Source organism: Podarcis melisellensis (assembly GCF_964234715.1).
Source record: "Podarcis melisellensis genome assembly, chromosome: 7".
NCBI classification, from domain to species: domain Eukaryota; kingdom Metazoa; phylum Chordata; class Lepidosauria; order Squamata; family Lacertidae; genus Podarcis; species Podarcis melisellensis.
The window spans coordinates 1,986,799-1,999,754 of NC_138539.1; the positions used below are offsets into that span (position 1 = coordinate 1,986,799).

The 12,956-nt window shown below is 48.6% G+C and overlaps 1 protein-coding gene across 2 annotated transcripts in view; it reads right to left on the minus strand.

The window, feature by feature from the left end:
* The window catches only part of RECQL4 (RecQ like helicase 4), a 36,174-nt gene that overhangs the window by 12,105 nt on the left and 11,113 nt on the right, over nucleotides 1–12,956 (minus strand). For both annotated transcript variants that reach the window (XM_081918647.1, XM_081918648.1), the window contains exons 8-16: nucleotides 10,745–10,874; nucleotides 8,603–8,734; nucleotides 8,162–8,311; nucleotides 6,932–7,024; nucleotides 5,044–5,180; nucleotides 3,213–3,296; nucleotides 2,425–2,613; nucleotides 2,139–2,321; nucleotides 947–1,148 (exon numbers count right to left, since the gene is read on the minus strand). In XM_081918647.1, coding sequence (XP_081774773.1) covers nucleotides 947–1,148; nucleotides 2,139–2,321; nucleotides 2,425–2,613; nucleotides 3,213–3,296; nucleotides 5,044–5,180; nucleotides 6,932–7,024; nucleotides 8,162–8,311; nucleotides 8,603–8,734; nucleotides 10,745–10,874 — 1,300 coding nt within the window. The remainder of the gene's footprint in view (nucleotides 1–946; nucleotides 1,149–2,138; nucleotides 2,322–2,424; nucleotides 2,614–3,212; nucleotides 3,297–5,043; nucleotides 5,181–6,931; nucleotides 7,025–8,161; nucleotides 8,312–8,602; nucleotides 8,735–10,744; nucleotides 10,875–12,956) is intronic.

The window sequence follows — 12,956 nt, forward strand, 5'->3', positions numbered from 1 at the left end:
CGAACCTTGACTTTTGAGGTATTCATTTAGGCACTCATTTAGGCCTGTGAGAATGCTGGGAGGCCTCTTTCATATTAGTTCTTATATACAAAGAAAAGGGGAGTCAGGCTGAGCCCTGACCAAAGGGCTGGCGGAACATGAAGCTGCCCTGTTTAATTTTTGCATGCGGTGCTGCTGTTAAAGGCTGCTAGTGTGAGTAACCTGAGAGAGCATCCCTGAGCCACATTGCAAGGATTCCTGGGGTGCATGGATATTTCAGTTTCTCACTCTGTGTGCCTGAGTATCTCCTTGGGACATGTTACACTATACACTCTGAAGCTTGGGGTTAAGTGCAAGGTAGCCACTGTGTAGGGATGCAGGTGGCGCTGTGGGTTAAACCACAGAGCCTAGGACTTGCTGATCAGAAGGTTGGCAGTTCGATCCCTGCGACGGGGTGAGCTCCCGTTGCTCGGTCCCTGCTCCTGCCAACCTAGCAGTTCGAAAGCACATCAAAGTGCAAGTAGATAAACAGGTACCGCTCTGGCAGGAAGGTAAACGGCGTTTCCGTGCGCTGCTATGGTTCGCCAGAAGCAGCTTAGTCATGCTGGCCACATGACCCGGAAGCTGTATGCCAGCTCCCTCGGACAATAAAGCGAGATGAGCGCCGCAACCCCAGAGTCGGCCACGACTGGACCTAATGGTCAGGGGTCCCTTTACCTTTACCCACTGTGTAGCTGGAATTTAGGTGGTTCCCAGTAATTTTAGTTATATTTTTACAGGGTATTTCAGCTTTAAAAAAATTATTATGACACACTCCAGGCCTCTGGAGTAGAGCTGGCTATAAATAAATGCATTTTCAATTTGGCCTGAGAACTGGGGGGGGGAAAACCACCAGCTCTCCTGTTTTCTGACCCCACCATTTCCCAGCCTGCCTCTCCAAACAACCAGCCAAGCCAGTGACGACCACCTTTTGCTTTCTTCCTCTTGCTAGCGAGGCTGCTGCTGTCCTCCTCCTGCTCCTCAGCACTGGGGGGCTCTCTGAGTTTCACACCCTGGAGGCACGTGCGGATAAGGGCTGCGATCCGGGCCGTCTCCTCGCGGCGTGTGCAGTAAACTATGACCGAGTCTAGGCTTCCAAACCTCTCCCCTTGCAGCAAGTTCACCAGGGCCTGGAATCAGAACAAAGTTGGCAACTTTGAGATGCAGGACTGCCTCCCTAGATGCTCGAGGGAAAGTGACATGCATTGCTCAGCGCGGAAGAAGGGAATGCCAAAAGACCATCACCGGAGAGACGAGGGATCCTTCTATGATAGGAATTTTGAGGTCTTAGGTATATGTTAAATGTTCATAAGTGTACCAACCAAGCAACGTATATAGATCAGCACAGGAAGACCGACCTGAAACCATTTTGATTCCCAAACTGAGCAAATGATTTCTTTGCAAGGTCAAAGTGGGAAACCTCTCCATTGTCTTTTTCCTTCACAAATAATGAGTTAAGGGCACATTTAAGATATGAATAGGGTGGGAGCCTGTGACCTGGCCCAGGAACTACCAGTAAGTATTTATCATTACAAAAGACTGGCCAGGCTCCCCAGGCAATCCAATCTAGTAAGCAGGGTATCCAATCTAGTAACGTGCCAGACATGAGATAAACGATGAGAGGAGAAAAACAACATTCAAATTTCTGTTTTAGACCGCCTTTTCTGTGATGTAGATATGATGTATCTGGGGTGGTGGTCTTGAGCTACATCCCTTCTGTGATTTATGTATGATGTTTCTGGCGGTGGTCTTGATCTACAGTGTGGCAATTTCAAAAGTCTATATAAGGCCTTGCGCGACATTGTTCTGGGTTCCCCCTCCTTTCCTGCCTGTGAGGGGAGCACCCTGTTGCAACAGATCAATAAAGATCAGGCTTACCAACTGCTTTGCTTCTCAATATTCTCTGGTTGGCCTGTGTTATTTTCTCCTACCGATAGGGAACCTACGTAAGGACTCTATATGGGCTCTTGGATACCCCATAAGGGGAAAGGGCAGATTTTGTTTACAACACTCCCCAGACTCCACAACATACGGCTGGAAATCAGCAACCAGAAAGACTTCTGAAGATGGAGCCTCTCCCACAGAGTAGTGATAGGCAGCAAGTCAGGCCCCAGACTCACCTGGTCCTTGTCTCTGTCTGCAGAGACAGAGAGATGCAAGTTTGGAGGGACAGCAGCAGAACGCACAGCGATCCCCTTGGCCTCTGGGATGCCCAAGTGATGAGCCACATCCCGCGCAGTGGAGAGGGTGGCGGTGGCTGTGAGGCCCAAGAAGCATCGCACGCCCAAGCGGTCCCGAAGAACCTGCCGGAGAGAAGGTGTTACCTAGCCAGGCTCTGCTGCTTGCAGGTGTTCCTCATGCACACACCTGTGTCGCATCTTGCTTCTGTGCGCACAGATTCCATACCTTACAGAGGCGCAGGTAACAAGGGCGGAAATTGTGGGACCATTCTGAGACGCAGTGTGCTTCATCGATGCAGGCAAAAGCTACTGGGGGCAGCTGATCTGCTGGTGGGAGGCAACTGGAGGCCGAGGCGCCTCCCCCAACCAAGGCCTCGGGGGACAGCAGGAGCACATGAACCTTCCCAGCCTTGACCTGCAAGCATGGAAAGCCAGCAAGTTGGGAGCCATAATTTCCAATTTTAACATTTCTATAAAAATAATTTTAAAAGTCTTACCATGCTGACTTGCCCCACAGGGTTGTTGTAAAGATTACAGGCATTGATTAGAATATTTGTATGAGATTGTATGGGAAAAATACAGAATAACAGATAGAAATTTGCTTAAAATGTATATAGGAAGTGCAGTGTAAGCGATGGAAGTCAATCAATGAAATTTTATTGTTGAGATATTTGTAGAATAAATTTGGAAGAAATTCTTCCAAATTTTCTTCTTCTTCCAATTTTTCTTCTTTCTTTTCTTCCCTTTCTCTTTTATTCTTTTTTTATATATGTGTGCTTATCTTGAAAATATATGTATGTATTTGTATGTATTTTGCTTGTATTTTGTAATAATTATGTTAAATAAAATTTAATTATTTTTTTTTAAGGCATGTTGTGCTTTGAGCATTTGACAGCATGCTACCAATTTATTACTATTTACAAGTTGCAAACCGGAGGCTGGAAGGAGCCCAGGGCACCCTAGAATTTTGCAGTTACATTAAGGATTACGTAGCCTCTACATTAGTCGCCTCACCCTGTCCATAGCAGCCTCTCTCTGGGTCTTGGACATGTTTGAGTGTATGCAGACGGCTTTCAGGCACTGGGGAAGACCAGAGACCTGCAAAGGAAGCACAAAATGTGTGTCACTGAAGGAAGAACCAATGGTGGACACAGAACAGTCAAGAGAGATGGAGATCCCCTCAAGCCACATTGAGGCTCCCAGAGCCACCTCCTTGCAAGCTGTCCCTCCTCTGTAACTTCCTCTGAGGGGGTGAAATATGCTGAGGTTTACCCTAATCTCATTCCCTGATGCTAGGATCATGTCATCCAACAAACTTGTTGGGGGAGGGAAATGATTTGCAGGGAAGGGATCTAATTCACTGCTTAAGAACCAGGATTGAGTTAGAGTGGAGTTGGAGACCATTTCAAGGAAACCTGCTTGCAAATAATTCAAAATTATATTCTTAGAAGCTGAACTCAACGTTTGTTCTTACAGATATACCGCTGCATGTGAACTCCAGGCCAGAGAGTCCATCTACCTGAATACAGTGGTACCTCTGGATGTGAACGGGATCTGCTCCGGAGCCTCGTTCGCATCCTGAAGCAAATGCAACCTGCGTGCGCGGGTTGCGATTCACCGCCTCTGCGCATGTGTGTGACGTCATTTTGAGCATCTGCGCATGCAGCAAAACCTGGAAGTAACGTGCTCCATTACTTCCGGGTCGCCACGGAGCGCAACCCGAAAATGCTTAACCCAAAGCTACTTCAACCCGAGGTATGACTGCATTACCTCCTCTCATGGGTAGCAACTCAGATAGACTTTCCCAGCTCCGCTACCTGCCATTACAGCTTTTAAAAATGGACCAAGAAAAGTTACTTTATTGAAAGGAGCTTATTGGGTTGTTGTTTTCATTTTGATTATATACTTTGTGGCTTTACATTTTGATTTTGTTCTGTGAACCACCTGGAGACCTCCAGGCACAGGGCAGTATATAAATTCCATAAATAATAATAATAAAGACTTGAAAAGCAGGTTTGTGTCAAAAATTGGTTTGTTCAATGCCCTCTATTGAAAATAGACAAGAGCTGCCTGCCTGTCCAGGTGAGGCCTTGCTCCTCCGCTATCAAGGTTCAAAGCAATCACAGCAGAAAACCAGAAGCACACTGCTAAGGTCTGGATGCTGGAGGTTGAATGCAGAAGGCCCCAGGGAGGGCTAGGAAAGGTTATTGTCCGAAAACCAGGAGAGCCACTGCCAGTCTTTGAAGACAACCCTGGGATGACAGTATTTTCATCCCTCCCACTGCAAGGATCACCAGATCATGTTTGTTTTACTTTCTCTCTGTGAGAAAGGAGGGGGCGGAACTATTCTTCCAGACTTCCGTCCCTAGTACTGTGTTGGGTTTTCTTTGCTCTGTCTAGAGACAAGATAGCAGTATGAGAGCGCTGTATCTCTCGTACACGTTTGTTATGTTCTTTCATTTGTTTAATCAGTAGAAATAAATTAGGTTTGCAACAAATCTTCCACAGCTTTGCTTCCGTCGCTCTGCTGCTTTTGAGGTGCTCACATCAGCAAATGTGAGTCCACTGCACCAGGACCTATTCCTCGGGAATGCTGTGCTGCTGTTCCTGAGATCAGAAGGTCGGAGGTGCTTCCGACACCCAGCCCATGCAGGCGCTGAAGACGTGGGCTGTACATGGGTGTATGGAAATCAGCTAGATGGACCTATTGGTCTGCTTTGGATATAAGGCAGGTTCCCTGTGTTCCTAAATCTAGAGCCTGTAGAGCTCTCTCCCCCCCCAATCCCTGGACCACAAGCAAGGAAATGACACCAGCCTCCAAATCCAAAAGCACCAGCAAACTTACTTGGTCATCCATCAGCGATACCAATGGCGAGATCACCAAGGTGATGCATTTGGACCTCTTCCTGTACAGGTACGCAGGGAGCTGGTAACAGAGAGATTTCCCCATTCCTGTGGACAGGACCACCAGCGTAGAGAGGCCTAGAGAAGTGACAGAATTAAGAGCAGCAGCGGCAAACTGCACAGGCTGCCTATAGAAGTGATTCCTGCACTGCAGGGGGTTGGACCACATGATCCTTTGAGTCCCTTCCAAGTACAGTGGTGCCTCGCAAGACGAAATTAATCCGTTCCGTGAGGCTCTTCGTCTAGCGGTTTTTTCGTCTTGCGAAGCAAGCCCATTGACAGCTTAGCGGATTAGCGCTATTAGCGGCTTTTAGCGGCTTATCAGCTTAGCGGATCAGCTGATAAGCGGCTTAGCTGCTTAGAAAAAGGGGGGGGAGGAAAAAAACCCTGCAGGAACTCGCAAGACATTTTCGTCTTGCAAAGCAAGCCCATAGGGAAATTCGTTTTGCAAGCGCCTCCAAAACGGAAAACCCTTTCGTCTAGCGGGTTTTCCGTCTTGCGAGGCGTTCGTCTTGCGGGGCACCACTGTATAAAATTATATTGCTGTTGGCACTCGTCTGTTCCAGGGACAATGGACTGCGCGTATGGGGGTGAAGCCACACCTCCTCGGTGCACAAGCCTGGACTGTGTGTCTGGAGGTCCTGGGCTGCCCAGACGACGAGACCCCCCTCTCGGACTCACTGATGGGGTCCAAAGGAAAGCAAAGCAAGACGTTTAGAACCAGCTGGGCTGCAGGAGCTGCCAGAAGGAGGCGTACAAAACGTCACCCAACCGCCTTAGGGACTCTGCTCCACATTTGTGTAGGGTTTACTCTTTAGCCTTTCCTTCTCCTGAAGATATCCCGCAAGGCAGCGGATGTTCAGGATCAGTTTCCCTTCTCCTAAATGGGCTACCTTCCTAGGCTGACGAGTCCTATCTGCCCCTCACTTATCTCTACAGCATGAGCAGGAACTGCCTTCTTGACTGTTGGACCAACTCTCGGTCTCGTCCACTCAATCCACCAGAGCCTATCTTCGCATGCAGGGGAAGTCATACAATTTGATGACTCCATGTTATTGGACTCAATTCAAGGTGCTAACATTAACGTATAACCCCTTAAGCAGCTGGTACTGTTGCTGCAACACCTCTCTCCATATCAACCAGCTCCTATATAAATTCAACCCTTCAGTGTTGCTTGGTCATTCCTTGGAAGTTGCATCTGGCAACAGTCTCCCCCCGCCTAGTGCCTGTGGAGTTTGGAACTAACAGGGTTAAAACTCCGTGGTGTCCTGTATCTGGGAGGAGCTTGACGCAGGGAAATGCGTCACAGTGTGTGTCTGCGTTCAGATCTGCTTTCGCTTCTGGCTGACACACGCAGCACAGCAGCAGAAGCTGCGAGAGAGTGCTTTTGGGAAGCACAGAGAGAAATGGCTGAAGTTTCTGATGGTTTTACTGCTTTGTAAATAAAGCTACTAGAGATAAGAACGAACTGTCTCTGGACGTGATTTATTCCTTTTCTCACACGGATGCAGGACCGCTGCTGCTACTCTGCTCTCCTGCCAGGTCAGCTTTCCCAGCAAAGTCCGTGCAGGGAAGAGTGACTGGATGCAGGATTTATTTATATTTACCCGAAGAGTGCCCTCCTGGTGTCTTGGACTATAACTGCCATCAGGCTAGTCGGCACAGCCATACTGTAGTTCAAAACATCTGGAGGCCACAGGGTTAGAAAAGGATGCAGCAAGACCACATCTGGTCACCAGCAACAATTGCTTGGCCGCACATCCAAGTAAAATGCATCCTTTTTTTCACTCTGCAAGATGAGGAAGTTTCTTGCAAACAACCCTTCTCACCTGAGAGTATCCGCATAATGGCTGTTTCCTGTCCTGGCCGGAAGGTGGCATAACCCAACTCAGCCAGTGCTTCCAACACTTCTGGAGGGGTCTCTGCATAAGACACAGAACAGAGATCCAGTCAAGAAAGGGGCAAGGCCTGTCCCCCCCCCCCCCGCAACGATTCCACGCTCATGGAAGCATCAGGAGAAAGAGACTTAGGTAGAAATTCTACAAAACCCCTTATCAGTGAGAGTGAAACCTGTTCACCAAACTGTGAAACCTGTTCACAAAACTGTCAAGAAACACTTTAGGAAAACCTCACACCGACTGTTAACTAGGGCCTTTTAACTGGGAGCTGTGGCTGTAAGGTGAGTCTGATGGCAGCTGCTTTGGGCCTTGGCTGGTATCCGCCGCTGCGGGCCTCCATCCCAGCACGGGTCCCCAGAAGCCCTCCTTAGATGGAGAAGGGAGGCAAATAGCTGTACGCCCGCCACGGTTTTTCCGTTCTTTGGGGCGGGGAAGATTGAAATTCGGGCGGGCGGAGAAGTCCGGGGTTGGGGCGGTAGGGGGGAAAAATGGCCTCTGCAAGCAGCTGGGGATTCTGAAAACCCCGAATGTGGAAGCCTTGCCTTTGGAAATGCAAGTGGGCCGTGGGTGAAACAGATGGGGAGGAAATCAGTTCTGTAGGTTTTCTGCAGGTAGGCCTCATCTTTTTGGCTCAACCTTGGGTGGGTTAAGTGGGAAGGCAAGATGAATTCAAGGATTTAAAAAACCAGAATTTCATACGCTGTGTGTCTTTGTTTCTCAATTTGATACTTTTACATGGTCTTGTATGCACTGTGGCTTTTGGTGCATTGTGACTTGCTCTTATTTTTTATTGATAATAGCTTAGTACTTACTGTAATAGCTACAGGTTATTTTTTGCTTTATTATTTGCTGGTGCTTAATTTTATTGTGTACTGTTGTATTCCAGTGGGTTCTTGAATATGACTTTATATGATGCAAGTTGTTTAACATTATGTTCCTTTTTTTTGTATTGGATCGGATTGTTATAAGGTGTCTGGATTCTGCTGTAGACTTTGCTGTTTCTTCAGTTTGTAAACTGCCTTGAGTATAGTAATGTAGGAAAGCAGTATACAAATGAAAAGTGAAAGTGAAATTCTGCAGTAAGTTCTGCCTCACCACTGCATGGAGGCTGGCGACAACCAGCCTTCGGGGGGCAGCAGAGACACCCTTTTGGAATCTTACCTCTCACTTTCCCGTCCTGCCCCAGTTTGTAGAGAGGTTCTGTTGGCAGAGGTGGTGGGAGAACTTCGAACACAGGCCTCTGCACACACAGGTGAACCTCTTCCTCCTGAGCAAGCTGCTTCAGGTCTCCTTGGCTGCTCTCACTTTTTGCTGGCGAAGAAGGAGGGGGAGGAACAAGAAGTTATGAATATTATTATCTTTATCGTTTATTAATTAATATACCAGCTGGACCGTAGTGTCTTTGCAACAGCTGCAGCCTCTATATCAACTGCAAGGAAAGCCCCAAATTATTTCTTCATTTTGACACCATGGCACTTGTATCTGCTTACAGAAAAATGCCCTGATAGCGCAGCGGGAACTGACCTGTGGCAAGTTCTTCCTGATCTGAGACCACATAGCATCAGACTGGAGGGTGCTACAGATACAGCCTTTGCCTCTTACCTGAGATCTTGCTGTAGGCTGTGTTGGTCATCTGAGCCACTTCCTCCAAAGTCAGCAGTGGCACCTCCTCTTCGGCAGCAGAGCCATCTCCCTTCTGTTGGGGGTCCGCAGCAGAGAGCTGCTCAGTAGCAGCTAAAGGAAGAAGAGATGCTGCTTTGGAGCAATCAAAACAATGGAAGGAAAATGCCTTCCCCTTTGGGAAAAGGAGTAGAGCGTGTGCTTTACATCAGGGGTGGTAAACAGCAATTGCTTTGACCATAAAAGCTATTGCTTTGACCATAAAAGTTAAAGGGACCCCTGACCATTAGGTCCAGTCGTGACCGATTCTGGGGTTGCAGCGCTCATCTCGCTTTACTGGCCGAGGGAGCCGGCGTACAGCTTCCAGGTCATGTGGCCAGCAGGACTAAGCCGCTTCTGGCGAACCAGAGCAGCGCACGGGAACACCATTTACCTTCCCGCCGGAGCGGTACCTATTTATCTACTTGCACTGGCGTGCTTTCGAACTGCTAGGTTGGCAGGAGCAGGGACCGAGCAACGGGAGCTCACCCCGTCTCAGGGATTTGAACCGCTGACCTTCTGATCGGCAAGTCCTAGGCTCTGTGGTTTAACCCACAGTGCCACCAAGACCACAAATTCTGGTAGCAGTGGGGTAGGCAAATCACCTTTTCCCTAGTGATTGTTGTTTGATTATTTGACGAGGGAAGACAGACAATGCCAGCCCCCCTCACCCCATTTGTACAGTTCAGTCGGGGGGAGAAAGTTGTGTGTTTTCATGCAAGAACATGGAGTGGCCATTTCAGCATATGGCCCCTGAAATATTGACAAAGGGTGAAAGAGGCCCCTGGGCCAAAAAAAATCCAGCCCACCTTGCTTTACATGCAAAGGGTTCAATTCCTGGCACCTTCAAGTAGCTCAGGGAAAGACTTTCATCTTAAACCCTAAAGAGATGCTGCCAGTCAATGTATGGACAATACTGAGTTTACTGGTCTAAGGCAGCCTCCTGGGTTCCTCCTCCTTCTGCAAAGATGGCCAGGGACTTGCCTATGGCCTAGGTTGCCCTGGGCTTTGGTGCAGTTGCAGGAAGACGACTAGACGTTCAGCTTCCTCGTTCAACTAACCTCAATGACTTCTTACAGGCATGGCCAAACTTGGCCCTCCAGATGTTTTGGGACTACAACTCCCATCATCCCTGACCACTGGTCCTGTTAGCTAGCGATGTTGAGAGTTGTAGTCCCAAAACATCTGGAGGGCCAAGTTTGGCCATGCCTGACTTGTTATGTCCCAACCAGGAACTGTGGCAAGTGTTGGCCTGTTTCACTAGAACCATAGCTAAGAATATTACCCACAGTTTGAAGTTGGCTGAGTTAACTAAACAACCACATGCCACTAATGAGAGACCACCAGCCACACATCACTAGCAGCCAAGGTTAGCTGACAACTGAAGCAAAAATTCCCAAGCTCCATCTTGCAGCTGAGGTGGAGGATGGGTAAGAACCTGAGGCTCACACATGCAAAACTAAACCTTGAGTTTAATATTAATGTACAAATTCAGTCATTATCTGCTAGATGTGCTAATCCTATGGTCAGAAATAGTGTCTTCCTCAGAAAGCATTCCAATGTCACATAACAATTCAGGGGGCCTTCATGTCCTTATGCAAAGGTTAGTGGAAAAAGCATTTTCCAAATAAGGCAATGATTGATTGATTGATTGATTGGTTTTATTTATCCCAGCCTTCATCTCACAGTCTTGGGGTGGGTTTCCAGTCAATTTAAAAATCCAAACCAAACCGAAGGAATGGCCAGAGCTGATAAAACATACCTAAAATCATCTGAGGATTAATAATAAAAAACATCTTATGGAGTCAACACAACAAAGTGGTCAACTGGTTTACAACGAGGAATTTTTACTTGTCTTTGTGCTTGACAGCCCGATCAAGACTCTGCTGGTAGCTTTCCTAATAACTGGGCAGTGAGGGTTTGTAGACATTGCAGGAAGTTGTGCAAACTCCGCAACTGATTCCTTCTGCTTTTTTGTGAGAATCTCTGTAGCCATCCAAAACAAACTCGACAGGTCTTCTGTTCTCTTAATGCAAAGCATGCCAATACCTGGTCTATCTGGCCATGACAGCCAGGTGGCCTTACCTCTCCCCTTGCACTGGGAAGCCCAGTGACCACGTTCTCCACACCGGAAGCAAGTGTCAGAGCCTCGGTCCAAGCGCCTGCCACCTCCTCCAAATTGTTCCCCCTTTTTCTGCCACTTCTGCTTCCATACCTGTCAAGACACCAAAAAGACGAAGGCTAAGTTAGTAGATTGATGCTTTTGAATTCTGGTGCTGGAGGAGACTCTTGAGAGTCCCATGGACTGCAAGAAGATCAAACCTCTCCATTCTGAAGAAAATCAGCCCTGAGTGCTCACTGGAAGGACAGATCCTGAAGCTGAGGCTCCAATATTTTGGCCACCTCAGGAGAAGAGAAGACTCCCTGGAAAAGACCCTGATGCTGGAAAAGATGGAGGGCACAAGGAGAAGGGGACGACAGAGGACGAGATGGTGGGACAGTGTTCTCGAAGCTACCAGCATGAGTTTGACCAAAGTGCGGGAGGCAGTGGAAGACAGGAGTGCCTGGCGTGCTCTGGTCCAGGGGGTCACGAAGAGTTGGACACGACTAAACAACAACGAAGTCAATGGATGCCTCTCCTGCGTCACTACAGGAGGTTGTGATCAGGCTGTGTGAGTCATGGGCTGGCCAAGGACCCAGCTGATGGCTCCAGTGACTTGTGGGGGAATCTGTCAGCAAATATTTGGCAGGAGGGTGCCCCAAAGTGTTCTCTCACCCCAGTTATCCCTATGGTGGAAGTCATGAACACATCCCCTCTCTGATGGGCTTTCTGGGCTTGGCAAATAATAATAATTATTATTAATTTTATCTATACCCCACCCTCCCCAGCCAAGGCTGGGCTCAGGCGGCTAACAGGCAATAATAAAAACAAGTTGAATGAATACAACTTAAAAACAAGATTAAAATACAACATTAAAACATTAAAATGCAGCCTCATCACAGGAGTAGAAAGGAAAAAAGAAAGAGGGGGAGATAATCAAATTGACTCCAACCCAAAGGCCAGGCAGAACAACTCTGTCTCACAGGCCCTGCGGAAAGAAATCAGATCCTGCAAGGACCTGGTCTCATGAGACAGAGCGTTCCACCAGGCTGGGGCCAGTGTTGAAAAGGCCCTGGCTCTGGTTGAGGCTAATCTAGGGCACGGGTGTCAAACCACAAGGCCCGCGGGCCGAATTCGGCCCGCCAGACTTCATCATGTGGCCCGTGTAGCCGCCGCCAGCCTTCACCTTTTATTCTCGCTTTTTTTTTTTTACACAAGAAAGCCGCCTCTTCAGCGCATGCGCGGCAGCCTACAAGCCAGAGAACGTCTGCCCTCTAGCGGCGCCGGCCGTTCTACACAGGAAACCTCCACTTTACAGTGGTGCCTCGCAAGACGAAAAGAATCCGTTCCGCGAGTCTCTTCGCCTTGCGTTTTTTTCGTCTTGCGAAGCAAGCCCATTAGCGCCTTAGCGGATTAGCGCTATTAGCTTAGCGGGCTTAGCGGATCAGCTGATAAGCAGCTTAGCGGGTCAGTTGTTAAGCGGCTTAGCAGATCAGCTGATAAACGGCTTAGCGGCTTGGGGAAAAGGGGGGGGGGAGGGAAAAAACCCCGCAGGAACTCGCAAGACATTTTAGTCTTGCGAAGCAAGCCCATAGGAAATTCGTTTTGCGAAGCACCTCCAAAACGGAAAACCCTTTCGTCTAGCGGGTTTTCCGTCTTGCGAGGCATTCGTCTTGCGGGGCACCACTGTACATGCATTCAGGAAACCTCCACTTGTTTTTATATTGAGCGCATGCCATCCTGTGATGTGACAGATCCAACGGCTGCCTGAACCCTTCTCTCCTGTACTGTAAGTCCTACAGATACAACCGGCCCTTTGAGGGTGACCAAACTGCTGATGTGGCCCCCGAAGAATTTGAGTTTGACACCCCTGCTCTAGGGTGTTGCTATTTAGGGACCTTAAGGTCCTCCGCGGGGCATACCGGGAGAGGCGGTCCTGTAGGTATGAGGGTCCTAGGCCGTGCCCTGACACACAAAGCCCTGCCCAGGTACACAAGCCCTGGTGCCACTGAGGACTGGAAATAGCTCCATCTGCCCTGAAGGGAAGGGGTCAACAGCCACCCATCACCCAAGTCTAGGAGGAGTGAAATGAGAAGGGGGCAGAAGAGCTCAGCCCACCAGGAGGAGGGAGAGGCTGCAGGAGCACACACAGCTTTAGTGATCTCTTACCTCCAAGAAGTGTGCCTTCATGTATTC